At 31.6% G+C, this 24,071-nt stretch overlaps 1 protein-coding gene across 14 annotated transcripts in view; it reads left to right on the top strand.

Annotated features, from left to right (window-relative positions):
• LOC147064435 (RNA binding protein fox-1 homolog 1-like) overlaps positions 1-10,427 on the top strand; it is a 522,090-nt gene extending 511,663 nt beyond the window's left edge. For 8 of the 14 annotated variants that reach the window (XM_085957957.1, XM_085957951.1, XM_085957953.1 and 5 more), the window contains 3 exons: positions 3,452-3,612; positions 6,531-6,594; positions 10,257-10,427. In XM_085957957.1, coding sequence (XP_085814083.1) covers positions 3,452-3,612; positions 6,531-6,594; positions 10,257-10,301 — 270 coding nt within the window. In that variant the 3' untranslated portion in view covers positions 10,302-10,427. The remainder of the gene's footprint in view (positions 1-3,451; positions 3,613-6,530; positions 6,595-10,256) is intronic. The other 6 variants (XM_085957955.1, XM_085957950.1, XM_085957962.1 and 3 more) reach the window with 1 other exon arrangement.
• Positions 10,428-24,071: the final 13,644 nt, after the last annotated feature.

Here is a 24,071-nt window from a genome sequence, read left to right as displayed (position 1 = left end):
CTAATGCTTTCTTTTTTGATTCATGCTTACTTACCTGTAGATATTGTACTTGTGCCACGGTTATGTGTTTAAACAAGTATATTGTACGAGCGTTATCCCGCATATAGCTACCTACTGTATTGCCAACAGCTGCACATTTCCATTCACTTCCATTTGAGGCTCTTTGGTGGGACTGTGATCTACTTGTGGGATTTTCTTGTTAATACATTGATGATTTATTTGCTTTTTTTGTCAGTCGGTGGTTCACCATATTATATCTATTGTGACTAAAACTAATTATTGTACTCTCTTACCACTCGGATGCATCAATAATTAAAGTGGCACATCTGATTCTGTAATGACCGATACGTAGTTTCCTCAATAGTTCATAGAGCCTATGTAGTTTTACATTATTACTAACCATAAAATAATACCACACCCTAGACTGTTTTGAATACCATTATTCATACACATTGACTGATTACATTCCGTATGTCGAGTACTTTGCGAGCAGTCTAATTTGTCAATCATCGTTTCTCAATATTGCTTTCACTCTCTGTAACTTAATTATATGTAATTTGATAAATATGTAGATTTAACAGTTTTGGGTAAATCGAGTATATTGTTACATCTTTCAAACTAAAATATTCTCTTTTACACGTTTTGTTATGTTGTCTAATAAATAATTTTAAGTTAGAGATGATTTCAAGCCGTAGTTTATCTTCACTTCGTATATTTGTTTATTAAAATATAGTTTCGTGGTATCTCTAGTATTTGGAATTATTACAATTTTAATTATTCTTTGATTGGAATTGACGGATAGATATATTTATTTATTACCATTTTTCTATCTGGCAATATAAAATCCCCTAAAAAATGATACACATACATAATTATTGAATTCTAATTGTATCTTCTAAAAGTTATTGTATACTACATGACACTGAACCCAGAAAATATTAAATTTGTTCTACAATAATTCAGATAACATCATTTTTATTAATATTTTTTTATGTTCAGCATGAAAATATTATGATTTCCAATTAAAAAGTCTTTAAAATAATTTAATGGAGCATTAAAAGGACTGATTTGATATGATATTACATTTTTTTTCTATTTTTAATATCCACTTATAACTGTCGACAACACTATTTCTTGTGAAAGTTTCTTGATTAAATTATAATGCATGAAGTATTTTTTTTTTGATTATCGGGAATATATTGCTTTATTCATTACGATTGTTTGATATTTTTTGATTATGGAAGAGCATGCACATTAGACCGTTACGTTAACATTAATTTTTGTTTTATAAACTGCCTATGGAAGTTAGATCAGCTTTCTTTCAGACTATGTTGTGTGTAAACCTTTGTATCGATTGGGTAAAGCTGTTTTTTCTTTGAAGCCGTTAAGTGTAACATGAAAATACCAGCTTTGTCACACACATTGTGAGTATTGATTTCGTAATTCTTTCTAATTTCTACATCGTAAATAATCTATGTACAAAACGACAAGTTTCACTATTAAGAAACTATGGATTGCATTTCTGAAAATATACATTTGTCTCTTTCAGAACACTTAATAATATATGCCATATGAATATGTAATATATATATATATATAATATATGCCATACAAATACGCATAAACATCTTCAGTTGGATAATTGAAAGCACTATTTACTGATTACATTATTATTAGATGAAATTTATTTTACAATATTATATGTAGTATAAATATCGTTGACAGTGTAATATTAAAAGGTAAGTGATTGATATAATTTGATAGTTTTCGGTTAATTTGTCACAAAATTTCTTAATTAAATTGTGTTTTTTCAAATTGTCTGGAGTTTTATGGCTATCATTCCGACAGCTGAAATTTCTAGAATTCCAAACCGTGGTATTTTAATTCTGAACTTGTAATATAGTGCATTAATTATTTACGATTATAAGTTTACAAAAAAAAATACAAATGTTTTATAAATAACTTGTATTAATTTGATATATTATCAGAGATTATATTTTAAGAATTTTAATTAGTTAAATTCATCGCGATACGAACTTTTAAACTATGTCAGACTGTTTCTTTTATATGCCAGATTAGATAAAATAAATACATTTATCCAAAAGGTAATAAGTATTCTTTGAATTATAAAATTATAATTTTTATCGAAACAGTTCATTTTATTATTAAAAAATGTTGCCAACAACAAAGTCATAGCAGTCAGAAAAAAATACTTGTTAATATTCAAAAACACTAATAGAAATAAATAAAAATACAAAATATGTCCTCTATACTAAAAATGCAGGTTCAAGATTCGAATTAATAATAAATATGAATGAATGATACCTTTTTTCCCTCCAACCACCACCGCCCATCATTATATTAATACTTTACATGGATGACGAATGGATGAATGTATTGACGTGTAGAATTAGATAACATTCAATTTTTAATATCCCATAATGAACAATTATTGTTAACAGTAAGGACTTTAAATTTATTTACTAATTAAAACATTATTTATAAATTAATACCTCTCCCTACATACAAACAATCCACTTCAATCAGTTCAGTTGCGGCTAGGTCGAAATCCCATGTGATTATTTCAGATTAACTTTTACACTTACGGATCAACTCCCGGCATCCAGAAGGTAGCGGGTTCAGGCTTATTCTAACTGACCTTGTAACATCTTATGATACTACTATTTAAATTTACTTATTTGAAACTTTGACATTGTTTTCTGGTTTACTATTAATATTATTAACTTTAAAAAAAATGTAAATTGATCACTTTTATTCAGATAATCATTTGATAAACAAAAAACAATGTCTTATGTTTCATTGTATTTAACCATAATAGACTGGTGGGCATAAAAAAGAATTAAAAGATTCCAAATACAGGTATTGTTAATTTCATAATATATATTATGCTGACATTTTTTTTTAAGAATATCTAATTGCTATTTAGATGGAGGAGACTCGTTTAATGGGATTAAAGTGCTATATAATAAAATATCCCCATAATATTTGGGAACATTTTTATTGTTAGATATATTTCAAAAGTCATCAATGACATTACTCAAAATTTATTTATTTATGAAATGATATGGATATGAAAGACAAATAAAAATTGTTTATTTTCATTACTTCGATTTAAAAAAATTCATTTGAATTAACCTGTTATAGATTTTTTTAGTAAATCCATCTTTTTTTATCTCGTGAGTAATACTTATTTATTTGTGTATATGTCTGGTATTTCACAACTAAAAACAGTTATTTCATATGGATGTTTTTACCATTGTTATGTCGGGGACACTCCAACAAACCTGTTTCGTGAATCTAATCTTTTTCGCGTCCCCCGGTCGATGACTAACAACTTAACCGAGCGTGTACACGCAAAGCGGGGCGTGTAACGGAATATGTGAGTTGTATGTGTGTGAGTCTAAAACGTGGAGTTTTTGTCACGGCTGAGGGTTTGCTCCAGGCGGCAGCCGCGGCCGCGTCCACGCCGCTGCTGAAGGCGCCGCTGGCCTCCGCCCCCGCCAACCTGGCCGCCGCCGCCACCTACTCTGCCGCCGCCGCCCGCGCTGCCTACGCCGCCCAGCCTGTCGCCGGGTACGCCGCCGTAGCAGGGTAACTAACTCATCTCTCATGTTATTATACCACACTAATGCGGCCTCGTGAACCTATGAGAATAATTGGCCTTCATGCTATTTGTTAAAAAAAATGATATTAATGTTTCAAATGAAATTGGTACCTACCTAACAAATTCTTTTGTTATTTATTTAATTTTTAATAAACCATTTCTTTTATTCAATGAATAATTCACAAGATTTGAGAATGTAACATTCCATATTATATTTAACATACATAACTTGAAACCACCTCAGATGTATACCTACTAGAAAAAATCCGCCTGACGGGATTTGAACCCGTGTATATCCACTGGTATCGCAATATGATTTAAACCAAGTTTTTTAAATTATCATAATTTAGTAGAAGGCCTGTAGCTTAATTGGTTAAAGCATGGTTTCCCAAACTATGGGTCGCGAGCAAATATTGAGTGGGCCCTCGCCACTCTATACATGAATTATAAATAATAATAATAAAAAAAATACTTTTATTATTGAAAACCATGTGGAGCCTAAGATGAACGTACTGTCTGAAATTTCCAGTCATTTATCACTGTTAATAAATAACTTTGACGACTATTTTGGGGAAGAGATGAAAAAGTTTGATTCATTGCGTTGGATTTGTAACCCATTTCAAGACGACTTACCAACTAGTATGTCAACAAAAGCAAGTGAAGAACTAATTGATTTATCAGAAGATACGTCACTGAAAAATAGTTTCAATCGTAAACAGTTAACGAAATTCTGGCTCTCAGTTGCTGATAATTATCCTTGCCTGTTCGATGAATATGAAAGTCCTCCTTCTCTTTACTACCTCGTATCTATATGAGGTCGGATTTTCGGTTATGGTTAACATTAAAACTAAATACCGAAATAAATTGGATATATCAAACTCACTGCGATTAAAAGTAACTAAAGTTGAAGTTGATGCTAAAACTGTAATGAAGAAAAATAAGAAACAAATACATCCTTTCCCATTGAAAAAACTTTGTGAAAAAACCTTGCAGGTGTAGGTATTTAAGTAATATTTTTTTTTTATTTAAGTTGTGTTTCTTATTTCAACAGTTTTTCATTCATATTGGTAACACTTATAAAAAATATTTTTTTTATTTCAATTAGAACAAAAATAAGACAGCATTAAATAGTTCCACGACTCGTCACTAGGGAATCTGAGCATTACCAATATTTATGCCCTCTTTTCTCTAAGACAGCTAAGAAGTGGGTCCCAAGATTGGAAATTTTTGTTAGATGGGTCGGAGCCCAGTCAACTTTGGGAACCACTGGGTTAAAGCATGTTGGCTGATACCAGTGGATAAATACGATACGCGTCATATTTTTTTCAAATGTGATTTTTTCTAATATATGTATAACTGAGGTGTTTTCAAGTTATGTATATTTATTTAACTCTCAATTGGATAACTCTGTTAGCAGGTATGAAAATGAAGAATATGATAATGATAAGAATTATTCTGTTTTATCAAAATTACTATTTCGTCCCATGTATGTATGCCCCAACAACAAAAATCCTTTCATCCACTACACTGCTGCCAAAATGAAGAGCCCATAAGTACAAACTTGCCGGTAATATTCAACTAATCCTTTTATTTCACTTATCCAATTGAATCTACCAATGTATATTATTTTTCATTGAGAATCACGGCAGAATTTCAGTATGCGAGAGAGGCTTATGTCCATATTGGCAATTGAGAAGGTTTAAAATACCTACAAAACATTTTTCTTTATCAATACAGCATTATAATTTACTGCTATTTATCATGTTATAGAATGTAGAACATGAAAAATAATTTTCAATATAATAATTATTTTTTAATAATAAAATTATTATATTGAAAATTATTTTTCATCAAATTTGAATTTACCGTAGTTAACCTCTTGCATACAGATTTTAACATTACATAAAGATTATATTTTTTTCTATTGTGGAAGTCGGTAGGTTATCAGACTATAATTTTCAGAATGTTCCAAATTGAATTCCTATTTACGTCAAGAAATATATTGTCACCCTAGTTCAAATTTAACGTAACGTCTGGTTCATTAGTTTTTCATTAAATTTTTTTTTATTCAATACTGAGTGATAAAAGAATGTTGCATTAATCAAAATTCAGGATTGAATCCAAATATATGTGTTGGACAGTATTTATGACAGAGTAGAATTTTAAATAACACACCTGTGGGTCTATTCTATACTTATCGACCACTACAGTGATAAATATTATCAAACTTAGGGTTTTGTGTCAAAGTAACTTATTGTAACGATTACAATAAGTTGGTTGTAATTTTGTAATAAGTGCTATATTTTAATAGCACCTCTCTTGGCTGTGATAAAATTTAGAGCGAGACAGTTTTGACTGATTAGATGGCTAACTTATTGTAACAATTATAATACCTCAATACAAATATGTAATAAATACTATCACTTTAGCGGTCGATAGTCGCCTTGTCTAATAGAATAGACCCGCTGAAGGCTTAAAAACCAATCAAAAAGGTTCATGAAAAAAGATAAAAATTTCACTATTACGAAAAGTTAGAAATGAGGTGACGATACATGTGAGATCTTGTGATATCCAACTGTTCCGTTTGATCCGCATTTGAAAGCTTGGTTAGTTGACCTCACTGGACTCATGAGAAGAAGTCTAAAATAAGTACAGTAAAAACCTGTTCATACAATCACGGTTAATTCGAAATTCACCCTAAATCAAATTATTCACGAAAATTCATAAAATCTATTTATAGCGAGAAAAAAATCTGCATTTTAGTGTATTTTCTATAATCGTAATTTTTTTTTATTTTTGTTCCCATAGATTTCGAATTAACGGGGTTTTACTGTAATACAATATAGGTATACTAAGAATGTTACATATTTGTTTAGATATTCATATACTGATAATTTGCTTTCAGGTATGGGCGTGAATATGCTGATCCTTACTTGAGCCACGGTATAGGACCAGTTGCTGGTTATGGGGTAAGTTAACATTTCGTTAAATCAAATAAGTCATTTGTAGTTTTAACTAGACGACAGACTTGACCAGCTACTTGAGCCAGTATACTTGCGCATTGTCACAAGTATATAATATGATGGCGATATAGCCTCCACACAACACCATATATATGTGAATGTTATTAGTCTATGCTTCAACCATATCATGGAAAAACGGAAAAAATACATGGGACCGGTCGCCTACTACACACATTCTATTTTACCTGTACAAGGTATTCAATATAGAAATTTAAACATTTTAATGTCTTGTCCCCAGTCAAAAGACTTGTACATATAATATTATTATTATACACATGATCATGTATACTTGAGTGGAAAAAAAGGTCAGTTCCATAGTACGATAAGTCAAAAATATCAAGTTTTAAGTTACGTTAGCCAGTATATCGCTCCTCTTCAGTTCCACAAAAATACAACTCGAAAATATTACTAGTTGTCCTTGTAAGGCCGATGTTTTCGTCACTTTTCTAAAAGTCAGTTTAGGTGAGTCAAAATTTTGATAAGCCATTTACTCAAAACTATTAATTCCTAGTCGTAGCACTATGGAACTGAGCTATATATTAACAATGCAATTATGTTTGTAGCTGACTTTATAGTACCTTTCTCTCAAATATAAAATCCTTCATTTTGTTACCTGAATATTTTCCACTGTTGATGACAAGCCATTTTGGTATAAAGTTGAAGAAACCAATCAATTCATTTAATTTTATGTAAGATGGTTTAGACTGCCTGTTTTTTGGATGGGGCTAAGGGCAAACCCACTGACGCGGCGCTGCCGCTCTGCCGCACATGGCTATTCTTGGTGATAGCGGCAAGGGTATAAAGTCCACTGCAGCGGCCAGTTGTGCGCGGCGGGTCGCGTCATTGGGATTTATGGCCGTAAACGATTATGAAAAATGAAAAAATAACTATAGACACTTGGGCGATCAATGTGCAACAATATATCTACAGTATGTGCTATAATATAATATCTACAGTATATAGTAGTAGCGAAGGGTGGAGGTAAGCTATTAAGATCTGCCATAAATAATCAATTAAACTCTGCCTAAACCAAACCATAATAGTTTTGGTATATTTATATATATACAACAAAATTGTACCCACTTTTTCATTCATACTTATTCGTTTTTGTTGGATTAAAAATACATAAATTAAACATGTTTTTAGTTAATTTTTTTAAATTCAATAAACCCTTCATAAACCAAACTATAATACGAGGGTGGGTCAATAATTCCGTAGAAAAAAGCATTAAAACAGTTTTTATTTTTGTATTTTTTTTTTATTTCTCAACATAATCTCCTTGGAGCTCAATACACTTGGTTAGACGTTTCTCAATTTTTTTTAAACCGTCAGAAAAATAAGTTTTCGGAAGGTCCTCAAAATAAGCATTTGTCCGATCGATGACTTCTTCATTTGAAAAAAAACGTTGTCCACTTAGCCATTTTTTTAAGTTTGGGAAAAGGAAAAAGTCACTGGGGGCTAAATCTGGCGAATACGGTGGGTGGTCGACCAATTCGAACTTCAATTCTTCAATTTTAGCCATTGATCGTAAACATGTGTGAACACGGGCATTGTCCTGATGAAAGAGGATTTTTTTCCTGTTTAAATGAGGCCGTTTTTCTTCAATTTCGTTTTTTAGCTGGTCCAATAAAGATGCATAATAATCCCCTGTTATTGTTTTTCCTTTTTCCAAATAGTCAACGAAAATAATTCCACGTGCATCCCAAAATACAGTAGCCATAACCTTACCAGCTGATTTTACGGTTTTCGCCTTCTTTGGACATGGTTCGCCTTTCGCAATCCACTGCTTTGACTGTTCTTTCGTCTCGGGAGTATAGTGGTGTATCCATGTTTCATCTACAGTCACAAAGCGACGAAAAAATTCATCCGGATTGCGTTGCATGAGCGACAACAGGGCTTTAGAGGCCACCACCCTATTGCGTTTATTGTCGACTGTGAGCAAACGCGGCACCCATCTTGCAGAAACTTTTTTCATGCCCAATTTGTCATGTAAAATAGAAATGACGCTACCTTTTGAGATCCCTGTAACCTCAATTATCTCACTCAACTTTAATCTTCGGTCACTTAACACCATATCGTGGATTTTATTGATCATTTCTGGTGTAGTCACCTCTACAGGACGTCCTGAGCGTGGTTCATCCTTTGTTGATGTACGACCACGTTTAAATTCATTTAACCAGTTATAAATAGTTGCAAGTGAAGGAACAGATATGCCGTGAACTAAATCCAACTCATTTTTTATTTCCTTTGCTGTTAACCCTTTTATATTAAAATGTTTAATAACAGCTCTAAACTCAATTTTCTCCATTTTTGTAAACAAGCAAATTTTTTTTTTAAATGTACGAAAATAAAAAACAACAACCCGACCAATCTGATTGAAACTTCGCAGCATACTGAATCGGTAGTGCCGCTGCATGAAAACAAACCGCTTACAGTACTAGTTGCGCCACCTGTCGGCTTTTCTAAGGACTTATTGACCCACCCTCGTAGTTTAAAATTATTATTCTGTCTGTTAAATATCCAATTTAACATATTTATTTGCATAATTTTAGATATTTTATAAACGAGTATTTTTTGGCTTATCTATTATGACTTAGTTTTCGCTGGGTTTAATTGAATTTTAAAAACGAACTAACATTATGTTAATTATTGTAGTCTTATTTCAATGAAAACAAATACGTATGACTGACAAAGTTTAGTGTCCATTATTTATGGCGGATCTTAACAGCCTACCTCCACCCTACACCACTGGTATATAGTAACCCATGGAAATTCTGTGTGTAAGAAAACGGGAGATATCTACGATCACTATTTTTCAGAACAGCTGGAAGAAGATTTAATTTTCGACTACTTTGTATAAGAATGACTGTTGCTGCGTGAAATGTACGATTGGTTCGATTCATTCCCTTTCTCATTTGCAGAATAAATTGAAAACTTTCAATGTCTTCCACAGTTTCAGCCGTTACTCAGTGGTAGTTCACAATTATTTACATGAAATATGTTTATCGCTTGGCGAGATTGGTTTATTGATGTGAGCGAAACATGTGTCATAAAATATTTTTTGTGCAAGAAATACCAAGTGATAAACTTTTTTTATGAGTGAAAAAGTTCAGTTTCATTTAAATATTATTTTTATATGTAAGTTACTATTAATGCCTCAAATTCATTACCAATCACGCTATGTGCTGTCACAGTAAGCTGCTGATACGGGAAAAAAGTTGTATCATATTATGTAATATTATGTTCAGCAAATTTTCTTGATTAAGTTGTTTTTGGTCTAGTCTTCACCACCCATTCGAGAATATATCGTCTCTGTTCTGGCAGAACACACTAACTGGAGAATACTAGTTTTGAGTAATTTGACTTTGAAGTTGTTAAAATGTTTGAAATGGTCTGTCATGTGATTTTATTAAGTAATCGTAAAAAGGATGACTTTAAAATAAAGACTGTTTATTTATTAAGAAGGTTTCCAGACGGTATAGTTTGAAATAAGGATCATTTTGGTATAACTAACTCAATATGTCATTTTTTCGAATTAGTGTCTTCTGCCAGAACACTGACGATACTGTGTAGCATAGATATTAATATTTGTGTTTGTTTGTTTCCAGGCTACCGTGTATAGAAGCGGATACAACAGATTTACCCCCTATTGAAGACTTCCCTGTATGCCAAATATCAAATAAATCCATGACTAAAAAATAGATGCATAAGTCTGTTCAAAGAACTTCTATTTTCATCTGCAAGGATGCTTGTTATATGAACAAAAAAATATATATATATTTTACATAAATCTAATCCACGGTACAAATATTAGCAGATCTGATGGGCGGCCTATTCTTTATAATGGGCCCCCACTAATCGTTTAATTTGGATTTGCTACAATTGATGCAGTATCATTAAGAACATTTCATATTATTACATCTTCACACTGTTACCAATAATAGTCTATCGATTGACTTTCCCCCTGAAGCGGGTAACTTGACCACTGTATATTTCATGTAAGATTATTTTAAATATTTAAATCGAAATGTGATTGAAATTGCATCAACTGTTATTTTTTTTATACCAAAGTGATTACTAATAATAACAATTTAATTTGTAAACGAACTAACAGCTTGCAAATCATTTCAAGTTGGCAGCTAGGAACAGTCCGCTAGCTTATTGTAATATATGATACACACATACTCAATCATTTATACTTGTCAGTGTATTTGATTTAGATATAGTCAGATAACTATCAATTTACATTTAAATAGTAATTAAAGTTAGTGTTAAATTTTACCGCCTCGTGGATTTCGATATTTTCAATGAATAATAGTTGTTGATTTACAGTCTTTTTTTTCATAAAAATCCACAATTCGTTTCCACAAATAGAAGTAAAAGATTTTCATGAAGCATAAAAAACCATTCATACATATCAGTACTGTTAACAGTTTAGTATCCGTATTGTCTACAGCTGACACACTGTTAGAAACGTGCTGTCATTTTTAACGTTTATAACTCTCAGTCGTCGCGTTCGCCAAGTAATACTAAATTTTTAGAAGAAGAAATATTACCATATTTTCGGCCATTTAATTAATTAAAATACCTAGATTCAGTAAATTTCCAAAACACTATATACAATGTCGAGACGGTACAGATACTGAATTGATACTGAGATGTGTCTGTAGATCTTTGAATGATATTCTCCCGTAAGGATGGTGTTAATTTATGCGTCATGTTTTTTTCATCAAAATTTAAAAACAGATAATAAATAAGCATGACATGCTTTCAATAGTTATTTTATAATTCACATAGACCTTAATTTAAAATATCTGTCCCACTGTGGGACTTGACATATCTGTTTATTTTAGTCATGTAGGATAAAAAGTAAATATAATTGTATCCAGTTTTTTTATAGTGATTTCTCAATGTGAGTCAATCTAATTTAATATAGATCTGGGAAAATGGCTTGAAATATCTACAATCTTCCTTTCCGTGTTAGTTTTTATTTAATATTTTTTTATCGTCAGTCAAATTGAAGATCTTATGATGTAATTAATTGTTAGTTATTTTTTTTTTATTAATCGAATAAAAGTGTCCAGAGTTTAAAGTTTTTTTTTGTTGTTTTTTAAGTTGGAGCGGTTATTGAATTTTTAGTTTCGAAAGTAGATATTTCGCAAGTCTGGTTAATGCCAAAAATGTATCTTTATGTTCATATGATTCAAACAGCATTTTTTTTTAATAATTATTGTTTATATTTTAATGTGATGATCAAAATTTGAACAATTCCTTGTTATTATAATACTCTGGTAAAAATACTGTTTATAATTCATAAAATTGTCTTTTTGGACATATGTACATAATGTATTAATAGCGTAATAATTATAATTAATTATCTTTGTTGTTCAGTAATATATTTTAATCCTGATTTTCATAATTTGTGTTTAAAATGATACGTATCAATACTCAAAGTTGTGAAATTACCATTTTATTACAATAATTATTTTGTCGTTATGTATCCAAAAAGTTAACAATATTCAAATACTCACTAAGCATTAGTGCGTCCTTCTTTTTTTTATATTTTCAATCAGTAAATTTTATTTTTACTACAATAATAATATTATAATTTTCGTCTGTAAGTTTTGGCAAATTAGTTTAAAAGTTAAAATGGTATCTAAAAAAGGTATCTCTGATATGATCGGTAATTAATGTGACATATCCAGTATCTTTAACATAGTGTGAACAAAACTATCTTCATAAGTGTATTTTTTTAAATAAATACGCCAACGTTATTTTGATAGTGACAGGGATTGTATAGATATTCAAAAAGCTTATAATGATAGATTATAGTAGTCGAATTTCATCAACATATTGTTATAATTATTATTAATTAAATTACTATTTCCATGACTAAATCTCTCTAAAAAATGTGTCATATTATTAGTGAATGAAACTGAAATAATTCTTTTCGACCAATATGAATGCTGAAACTAATGAATGTTAGAATTGTGTATTGTTTGAAACTGTATTTATTTTATTTTCACAGGAAGTAATATTTTATCATCGCTACATTTTATATTGAGTTGAATAAATTAAATCCATTCTAATTATAATTCTCATCAACCATTCGAGTCATTGCAAAAAAATCAACATAATTATTTTTATGTTTTTTCATAATAATTATTTATTTCCCGGTTTTGCTTGCTTTTTCGCAAGTAATGTAGATTTTTTATAAATACATACAGGAAAACATGAGAGTGTTTTGAATATTGAGTTTAAACGAAGATTTCAGAAAATATATGAAATGCTAACCAGTATTCTATGTGCTCAATTCGCATGTTGAAAATGTCAATAAAATAATGTGTACGCATAAAAGATTGAAAATAATTGATGTCTTCCGTTCCGCACACGATGGTTAATGTTTAGCACACAGTTCTCGGCACAAAGTGAAATTATGTTTGTATTTTAGTTTTTAATGTTCATGTAAATACATTGGGGTATTTTATGAAGTCAAAATACTCATTATGAATACCTGTAAGATTATTACGGAGAGGTGTTAATCGGTGCACAATGCGCAAATAATTTTGTTTATGCTATTTGCTGAAAAATAAAACAATTGTGAGCGAATAGATATGTACAAATTTTAATCATTTTCATGTCATACTTTACATGTTGAATTTCCTCACAGATTGTACTCATTTTACATTATTAAATATAAGAATGAAAAAAAATGTGTGTTTTTATTTTATTACCCTTCTTCTTTAGTTATGTAATAAATTAAAAGTCCTATGAAATAAGATAAAAGCACAATAAATCACTTAAAAAAATTATATTAACTCTCTTTAAATCTGTTGACACATTTGTGTAAATACAAGTATTAGAGTTTCCACAATGGTTTCACTTTGAAAACAAATAATGATTCGAAGAAAAAAAACTTCACAAAATCGACAATGATGCGTATTTCCAATTAAACTTTTCTTTGCCTCACAATATTACTATTACGTCGGCCTATAACATCATGGGTCACAGGTTCGAATCCTGGGTCAGGCAAATACACAATATATTGTTTTTCAATTTATATGAGTATGGACCTAATAGGTTGAACAAGTGGCTGACATCCATTTCTTGTAAAAACAAAATCTGTTAATACAAAATTCATAATACAATCTTATTAGAATCGAACATGGTAAAAAAAAAAAATCTGGCAGGCCCCAGGTGAACCTGTCGGCAGAAAAACGAACTACACTGCGGAGAGACTCATTTTGAGATTAACTGATTTTTACGACCTGTCAAAGTAGTGTACCATAAAATGACAACATCGGATCTCGCTTACTCTGGAAGAATGAGATTGAAGAGACAGGCAGGACTTTTATGTGTAAACTTTTATTGTCACAATAGTTTAAAATACACACTATTGCTACCAGTAAATCCATGCACGTGTGCAGGCGCTATAAAGATGTCAGACGAGAAAACTCACGAAATTTGTATGTGCAGCCTGTTGATCACAACCTCATAGAGCGAGAAAACTCGCTGAAGACAAAAAACCAGTTAAGAAGTCAGTCTTAAAAAAAATACTTGCTGCAGTATATTTTACACACATGAACATAAGCTGCGCCAAGTACATAAAACACTCTTATTTAACACTGATAAAATATACAAGATATATATAAATTTTCAAGTGGTAGGTATAGGCAGGGCTTTTTTTTTAAAAACAAAGCTGCCGGAACTCACTTCTTGCCAAACTTCTTACCTACTAAAGAAAATTATGTTCAAATATCATTTAAAGCAACTTTTCCTATGCCACGAAGGGCATAAAAAATTAAACAAACAAACATATGTAGGATATACAAATAAACAACTAAAGTTGTAAAAACATATATTTGAATAAAAGTATACAGTGATTTCCATGGCCCCCACATCCTGAAGTGGGCCCCCAGTCCTGGAAAATTCGCCGTCATTTAAAGGGACTTCAAAAACAATTCAAAATGAGCTTTTGGACTGCATGTACGATTTATATAGAGAACTCCTCAAAGAGGAGATATCTACCACGAATTTTGTTTCAATCCAAGTGGATGAAACAACCGATGTTTCTTGTAAAGCACAGTTGGTTATAATATTAACGCTTTCGCTGCTGAATAGATAATGAGATTTTAATTGCCCCCTTTAAAATGCACGTTAATTACATCGATCGGCCGCCTGGTCATTACGCACCGTGTGCGTCTTCCGCGTCCAAAGTATTAAGGTATATTACTAAACTTGGGACTGTTACTGAACGATTTGTGCAGTATTCTAAACTAGTGGATAAATTGGCCAGTGGCCTGACAGCAGAAATAAAGTTAGTACAAGTGAATGTGGAATCAATCGCGAGAAATTGATAACTCAAACCTATGTTGGGGCGGCAGTAATGAAAGGAAATTTAAATGCTGTACAGGCACAGATTAAGGTTGATTTCCCATACGCACATTTTGTGCATTGCTACGCTCATCAATTGAACCTTGTAATGCAGCAACTGTGTTCGAAAACACACAAGGAACTAAAAATATTCTTCGGTAATATTTCTGGGTTCTCATCATTTTTCTAAGTGTCCACGAAACGTTTATTAGACCTGTTTATTAGACAATGTTGTGAACCAGAGGATGCCAAGACCTAGCGCAACAAGGTGGAATTTTTCTGGGCGTATGATAAACACTGTTTATGAAAATTTGAATGAGATGCATGAGTGTTTTTTGAAATTTCAAGAAGATCCAGGGTGGGATGCGGTAACTTTAAGTGAAGCCTGTGGACTCTTAAATCTTTTATACGATAGGTTATTCTGCTGTCTTCTTTCATTTTTCGTGCAAGTTATGCCGGAAGTTGACATTTTATTTCAAAAACTGCAAAAAGTTTACATAGATAATATTTCAGCAAACTTAACTATAACACACTTTAAAGCAGCCATATTAAAAATAAGAGAGAAACGGATGAATTGGGAGACCTCTACGCTGATTTAACATGTAAAAAAAAGTTTTCCACTAGTGACTTGTAGCGCGTGATGAAAGAAGCATGTGATGTCATTGTTATGCACGTCAGCGATAGATTTTCAAATACTGACCATCTTACCGCTGCAAGATTGGTGGATGTGAGATTTTTCAAAGATTTTTCAAAAAAATTTCCCGATAAAGACTTTGATATAGCGGTTCAATATTATCTATTTCTACTTAAAAATAAATTAAGAACGGAATTACAAATTCTGTATGGACATGACGAACTCACTAGTGATGTAAAATCCGCCGCTTCTCTCTTAGCGTCATTGGACGAGAATAATGTAAAAGAGATATTTACTGAAGTCACCAAACTTTTAGAAATTATTATTACGATCCCAATGACGACTTCAGAATCAGAAAGGTGTTTTTCGACGCTGAAACGTATAAAAACATCTTCAAGAAATACAATCGGTGAGGAATGGCTGAATGCGCTTTCCATGTTATCAATAGAAGACGAATTCATCAAGTCCGTTCCTGATCGCCAAACTAAAAAATAAAAGAGTAGAATTTAATTATAAGACTCTTTCGGACACAGAAGGCATATGAAGATGAAGTAATAGCTACAAAAGGTATGTTTTCTTTGAATTATTTATAGAATCTAAAGCAACAGCTACTATACAAAATAAATGACTTAAGTACACACAATTAATGTTATAATTCAAAATATTAATAAAAATATAATATACGTTTTGATTGATATTAATTAGGTATACCTATATGTATTTCATATGATATTTCACGCCATCTGACCCCACTTACTAAAATATGCTAGAGCCGCCACTGCTCCTTTCTCCTGTGTACATAAGGGATATATTATAGGCAGGGAACTCAGAAATAATGGAAACTGAAATACACAACGGGTAAGGCGATAGCAGGTTACCGATTCGAGTAAGGAAGAATCCGGGTTAAACTTTCACGCGTGTTAAGAATACGTTTTACGTCGAATACTAAAAACTGCTCTCGGTTTATGCATTTACGCTCATTTAATGTTGGTGTATTACACACACTATTGCACGTGCAAAATGCGTGCTTCATTTTCGTAGGACACTCACACATTCAAAAGCCTGCTTCACAATGCGGTGTATTGAATATTGCCTATCGGTATTCTATTTATTATCTGTTCTGTGACTATAGGCATTCCACTCGCCTTGTATCTGAAACCTAAATAAAACAAACCAACTTAATCAACTCTTTTGTGGAACAAAAGGAATACGTAGATACCTATACTAAAATATAGGGTAACTGCATTAGTCCCCGGACAGCTTCAGTATACGGACAGTTTTGTACAAATATAACGAAAATAAGCAAAGTATGAGAGTTTCATATGAAGGATGACTCACATATTGTGCCTGTATTGTTCCTGGACCAATAAAATTATATTTGTCACACACAAAGGAATTCATTCTATAGTATTACATTAGTAGTGGTGCACATGCTGACTCGAACAAAAAAAATTATCGATTTCTTAAAAAATAATTAGTGAACGAAGGATACAAAAAGTACGTTAAAACTATGATTATTTCATTTATTCGCTTCAAAGATGTTTCATATTATTCAGTAATATGTTCTTGTATATTATTCAATGATAAAAATAATGTATTTTGTTAAATTTAGTTAAATATTTGGTGTCCGGCAACTAAAGTGCAAAATTTTATCTTTTTTTAGTTGTCGGACGCAGTGTCCGGGCACTGAATTTATAAGAGACATTGAGTATTTGTGTGTGTACAGTATCACATCGAGGCTTGCTTGGTTTCATACAAGTTAGAAAAGGACAAACATAGAATTGTAAATATTTTTAGTTTTCGGACACGATTTTATTATTGTGATCCTGCTGTCTGGCGACTAAAATTCAATATTGAATGACCGGACAAAGCTATTTTCTAATTAATTATTATGTATTTACACAATTATCTCCAATAGCTGGTACGAGTACGTCAAATGCAAGCACCAGTTCATCAAGTGTGAGCAATTTAACATTAAAATCTCATCTTTTTTACCCCAAACCTACTCAATTTGGGAGTAAAAATAGAATAATAAGACACTGTCAAAGCACCAAGCGCCATTTCTTCGGAAGCGTGGAGGAAGATCATAGAAGAAAAAGTGAAGGATGACAAAAGTACAGCAATTCATAAAAGATGAAAGGTCTTCCTTAGAAAAGAGAAGACAAATAAAAAAAGGAAAGCGAAAAAGGCGATTTGCCAAAATTGTTCTGATGAATTAGAAAGTGATGTTGAGGATGGTTTATTAAAGAACATTGGCTGTGATGGATGTGTTCGTTGGTTTCACCGTAAATGCACGACAATGTCTATGTTATCTTAAAGTGAAGTATCACTAAAAGATTTTGTATGTATTTTTTGTTTAAACTTAGACCTAAATTAATATGTTTATCACCCGTATAATCACTAGACACCCATATTATCCGGTTCCGTGTTTGTAGGTGTTTAGCAGTGGCGAAGGGTGGAGGTAGGCTGTTAAGATCCGCCATAAACAGTGCACATTAAACTTTTTCAGACATACATATTTGTTTTCATTGAAATAAGACTACATTTTACAGATAGTGTTAGTTAGTTTTTAAAATTTAATTAAACCCTGAGAAACCAAGCCATAATAGATAATAGTCAAAAAATACATGTCAATCTATAAAATATCTAACATTATACAATTAAATCATACATAACTTTGAATATCTTATAAATAGAATAATATTTTTTATTTATTATAGTTTGGTTTAGGCAGGGCTTAATGAATTAAAAAAATTAACCAACAATATGTGTAATATGTATTTTTAATCCAACGAAAACAAATAACTATGAATGAAAAAGTGTGCACAATTTTGTCGTATTGCCCAAATTAGACCAAAACTATTATGGTTTCGTTTAGGCATGGTTTAATTGATTTTTAAAAACTAACTAACACCGTCTGTAAATTGTAGTCTTAGTTCAATAAAAACAAATACATATGACTAAAAAAAGTTTAGTGTGCACTATTTATAACGAATCTTAACAGCCTACCTCCACCCTTCGCCACTGGTGTTTAGACATTAAGTCACATATCCAGGCTATTGGGTTGGGGGTATAGCACTGAAGCATTTTTTTCTCTGTAAAACTACTGAAGAGTGCTTGATTCAAGCATGGATTTTGTACACTTAGTTCTCTTTTATATTTATGATTGAAAATAGCACTTGAAAACATTTATTTTTCGTCAGAGAAGGGATTAGGATTAGTATTGAAATTTATTTTAGTGTGTTTGGAAATATAATTATGGTGACTGAAGTGTTGAACCTTTTTAAAATTATCAATGGCAATAATTTAGTTGCCAGCAGTTCTCAAGTATGTTTTTTTTGTAAGCCTGCTTTGCATATTATAGAACACAAACAAAAGTTACACAGTTTGAGATTTTTTGGATGTAATAAAAATTAATGTCAAAGTTTGGTCAACTCACTTGAGATGTTTATTAGTTTTACCATTTGATTAATGAAGTTCAGTTTTTTATTTCATTTTGCTTTGCTCAATTTGCACTCAAAATTACTTCCACAGAACTATATGAAAGAAACACATTGAATAAATAAAAATATGTTTTTTTTTCAAGTTAGCAGTTGCTTGAGTGCTCATTGTGAACTATTTCTGCTTTTATTACATCACTGTATTAACTAAAATTGTTTAAACTTGAAAAAATATTTTTTTAACACCAAAACTTGTCTTATTTTCTATACGAAATAATCTGTCCGACCACTAAAAATAGTACGTCCGGAAACTAAGATTGTGTGTCCGGAGACTAAAAAAAACAACCATTTTTCTTAACATGAGAAATATGATAGTAATTTACCTAAATATAGATTTTTAAAATATTTATAAACCAAAAGAATATATATGTAAACATTTATAAATCATAACATATTTTGTTTTCTTCTAAAAATGGAAAAGATAATCGAAAATAAGGTGAGAAAATAGTTGACTGTCCGGATACCAGTGCATTTACCCTAATTGGCTCTTGGAAAAAATAAGTATCACTCATTCTAAAGTTTATTTTGATAACTCAATGGACTCTTTTATAGGTATTCATGTTTATAATTAATATATCTTAAAGCATTGAACTGAATTTATTTGATAGTGTCATTGTGCAAAGTAATAAAATAACTAATAATAATAATAATACATACCAAATTGTTTTAACATAATACGAGGGTGGGTCAATAAGTCCTTAGAAAAGCCGACAGGTGGCGCGACTAGTACTGTAAGCGGTTTGTTTTCATGCAGCGGCACTACCGATTCAGTATGCTGCGAAGTTTCAATCAGATTGGTCGGGTTGTTGTGTGTTTCTCGTACATCTAAAAAAAAAATTTGCTTGTTTACAAAAATGGAGAAAATTGAGTTTAGAGCTGTTATTAAACATTTTAATATAAAAGGGTTAACAGCAAAGGAAATAAAAAATGAGTTGGATTTAGTTCACGGCATATCTGCTCCTTCACTTGCAACTATTTATAACTGGTTAAATGAATTTAAACGTGGTCGTACATCAACAAAGGATGAACCACGCTCAGGACGTCCTGTAGAGGTGACTACACCAGAAATGATCAATAAAATCCACGATATGGTGTTAAGTGACCGAAGATTAAAGTTGAGTGAGATAATTGAGGTTACAGGGATCTCAAAAGGTAGCGTCATTTCTATTTTACATGACAAATTGGGCATGAAAAAAATTTCTACAAGATGGGTGCCGCGTTAGCTCACAGTCGACAATAAACGCAATAGGGTGGTGGCCTCTAAAGCCCTGTTGTCGCTCATGCAACGCAATCCGGATGAATTTTTTCGTCGCTTTGTGACTGTAGATGAAACATGGATACACCACTATACTCCCGAGACGAAAGAACAGTCAAAGCAGTGGATTGCGAAAGGCGAACCATGTCCAAAGAAGGCGAAAACCGTAAAATCAGCTGGTAAGGTTATGGCTACTGTATTTTGGGATGCACGTGGAATTATTTTCGTTGACTATTTGGAAAAAGGAAAAACAATAACAGGGGATTATTATGCATCTTTATTGGACCAGCTAAAAAACAAAATTGAAGAAAAACGGCCTCATTTAAACAGGAAAAAAATCCTCTTTCATCAGGACAATGCCCGTGTTCACACATGTTTACGATCAATGGCTAAAATTGAAGAATTGAAGTTCGAATTGGTCGACCACCCACCGTATTCGCCAGATTTAGTCCCCAGTGACTTTTTCCTTTTCCCAAACTTAAAAAAATGGCTAAGTGGACAACGTTTTTTTTCAAATGAAGAAGTCATCGATCGGACAAATGCTTATTTTGAGGACCTTCCGAAAACTTATTTTTCTGACGGTTTAAAAAAAATTGAGAAACGTCTAACCAAGTGTATTGAGCTCCAAGGAGATTATGTTGAGAAATAAAAAAAAATACAAAAATAAAAACTGTTTTAATGCTTTTTTCTAAGCAATTATTGACCCACCCTCGTATTATAACTTCGTTCAAATGTGTATACTAGTTGAAAACAATTTTTACACACTCGTCATGTCAAACAATAGCGCCTATAGATCTAGAGCAAATTGGCTGGCAACAGCCCAATGACAAATTCTTTAAAAGGCTTAATAAAGTTACTGAGACTGCTAAGAATAATTATCAAGCTTTATATTTTATACAGAAGGTATAAGTAATGTCAAAATACATGTTATTATCAATGGAAATTCAATATCACATGTTGGTATCACTGAACTGTCAATCTTGGGTTTATTACCACGTTTTTCTTAGCTTGTATTCTTGTTTGTCCGGTGGTTGTTTATCCAGTACAAATCTTGCAATCGATTTTTAACTAACTTCCCGACTAGCTAGACATTTGAAACTTTTAAAATATATCAGAACACGATGCCAATGCATTCTTTTAATACTTTTAGCCATCTCTAAGTAGAATTGAATTCATTTTCAGTTATTTCTGTTTTGTATGAAAAGTTATTTCGGAATCCAATCCACTATTATTGGTTGCTAAGGGGGTGGTCCTAGCAACTAAATTAATAATATATACGTGCGTTACTATGGAAATCTAAATGACATTTCAGTACTTATTCTATATTTGTTTGTTTGTAGCTATATAGCAAAAAAATGATTTGTTGAAAATAATTGCCTTATTTGTCCTAAATTATTAATACATAGAATTGTCAAGTTTATATGATTCAACAGAAAATTTAAAAACATGGTATATAAAAAGCCCTTTTTATCTTGTAATTATTTTTCTTCGTTTCCAATAAATACAAATTACTTACCTACCCTAATTACTTGTCCTTTTTGCAATATCTAGAAAGCATGTCCCTACGGTCCCTACCTAATTGTGTTTAAAAGTGTAAATTAAATATGTTAACACACTAATATTAGTAACACACTAATATTAGTAACACACTAATATTAGTAATATTAATGTGTTTCAAAATATGAAATCTTTCTAATCAAAAGTAGACAACAATAATGTGGCTCTGTATCTTGTTTATTTAGCAACATGCAGATAGATACACGTGCACACGCCCACACTCACGCATTGGCTTCAAATTTTATTATTTGCAAGATTACCTATGCGAATACTATTATTAAAATTGTTGATAAATATTATGCAGTGGCAAAGGGTGGAGGCAGGCTGTTAAGATCTGACATAAATAGTGAACATAAAACTATGTTAGTCATATTATTATGTATTTGTTTTTATTAAACCAAAACTACAATTTACAGGTGATGGTGTTGGTTAGTAGTTTTTAACCATAATAGTTTTGGTGTGTTATGGGCGATCCAACAAACTGTTGCACACTTTTTTAGTCATACTTATTTGTTTTCGTTGAATTTAGAACAATACATATTGCAGATGGTGTTGGTTAGTTTTTTTAAATTCATTAAGCCTTGCCTATACTCTATACCAGGGGAGGGCAAACTGCGGCCCGCGGGCCGCATGTGGCCTGCCGGGTATTTTTTTGCAGCCCGCCATCATTAATTGTACTTCTGATTACGAATAACTTTTTTATATTCTTTTAAAAAATATTGACAATAAAATTTGTTTAGAAATAGTACGCGATCTATTTTCAATAGATATTGATAGTGTACCGACAGAGCTACAACTTGAGATTATTGATCTGCAGTGTGACACTGATTTAAGATAATTGCATCGTCGTAAAGAAATCTCCAATTTTACAATGCCCTTAATTCAGACAAATTCGACCAACTTAAAGATTATGCAAGAAAAATGTTCGTTATTTTTGGATCAACCTATATATGTGAACAAACATTTTCGATCATGAAACTCAATAAAAATTCTTTAACGGTCAAATATCTAAGATGCCCATTTACAAGCAGTTTTGAGAATATCAACTACAAAATTAACACCTGAATTTAAAAAAATGTTAAAAGTGTATAACAGTTTCATTCTTCTCATTAATTTTTTTGTAATGTTTATTTTTCGTGATAATAAATAGTGTATACTTAAAAATGGTATTTTACTTGCGGCCCGCCGCTCATTTTGAATTCTTGAATTTGGCCCTCCATCCAAAAAGTTTGCCCGCCCCTGCTCTATACTGAACCATAATCGATAAATAATATTCGTCTATCTATAAAATATCAAAAAACAAGTATGATTTAATGGCATAATTTTAGATATTTTATAGATACACGAATATTTTTTCAATATTATCTATTATGGCTTGGTTTTCGCAGAGTTTGATTGGATTTTAAAAACTAACCAACACAATCTGTAAATTGTAGTCATGAAAACAAATACGTATGACTGACAAAGCTTAGTTTCCGCGAGTTATAATTTTTCTGTTTACCTACTTTTCAAACAATTTCTGTATCGATAGGAATTGATCCGGTCAGTCAAAAAGTGTTCGACTACGTACCAACTTCCAATCTCAGTTAAGTGACGTGAATCGTGATTTATTTAATTTGTTCGGCTACACAAGGCGTCTAAATAATTTCAAAATCGAGGAAATTTATTTAGATAACTTTCTATAAATTATAGTGTAGCCGTGCGATCACTACGAATAAAAATATAAATAAATAAACTTGTGTCTAAAATTTAATCAATATTCCGCAAACTTTTGACGACATACCTACCTAGAGTTAATAGGGAATCGTTTAGTGACCAACCTTTAATGTGTATGTAACTATAAACTTTGAAAAACTTAATAATTGTGTACCTGTGTGTTGTAAATTGTGAATGTGTCTGTAAACTTTAATATGAACAATAACTAATAAAAATCGTTTGACCATTGCGTCTATTAATTGGTGCGTTCGTCATTTTATCATCCTGTCATCCAGATTTTCCGTGTTAACACACTTACTAAGTGTCACCATCACACCTATTATATGGACTCAACTGTCAACAGTGACCAAGTACGTCAAGTTGGACTGCCTACTTTTGAAATTCAAAT

The sequence above is a fragment of the Rhyacophila brunnea genome, unplaced genomic scaffold (assembly GCF_057557595.1).
Source record: "Rhyacophila brunnea isolate RB1 unplaced genomic scaffold, BYU_Rbru_1.0 scaffold_7, whole genome shotgun sequence".
Taxonomy (NCBI): Eukaryota; Metazoa; Arthropoda; class Insecta; order Trichoptera; family Rhyacophilidae; genus Rhyacophila; species Rhyacophila brunnea.
The sequence above is the reverse complement of the archived record's forward strand: the minus strand, read 5'-3'. Positions and strand labels throughout refer to the sequence as shown.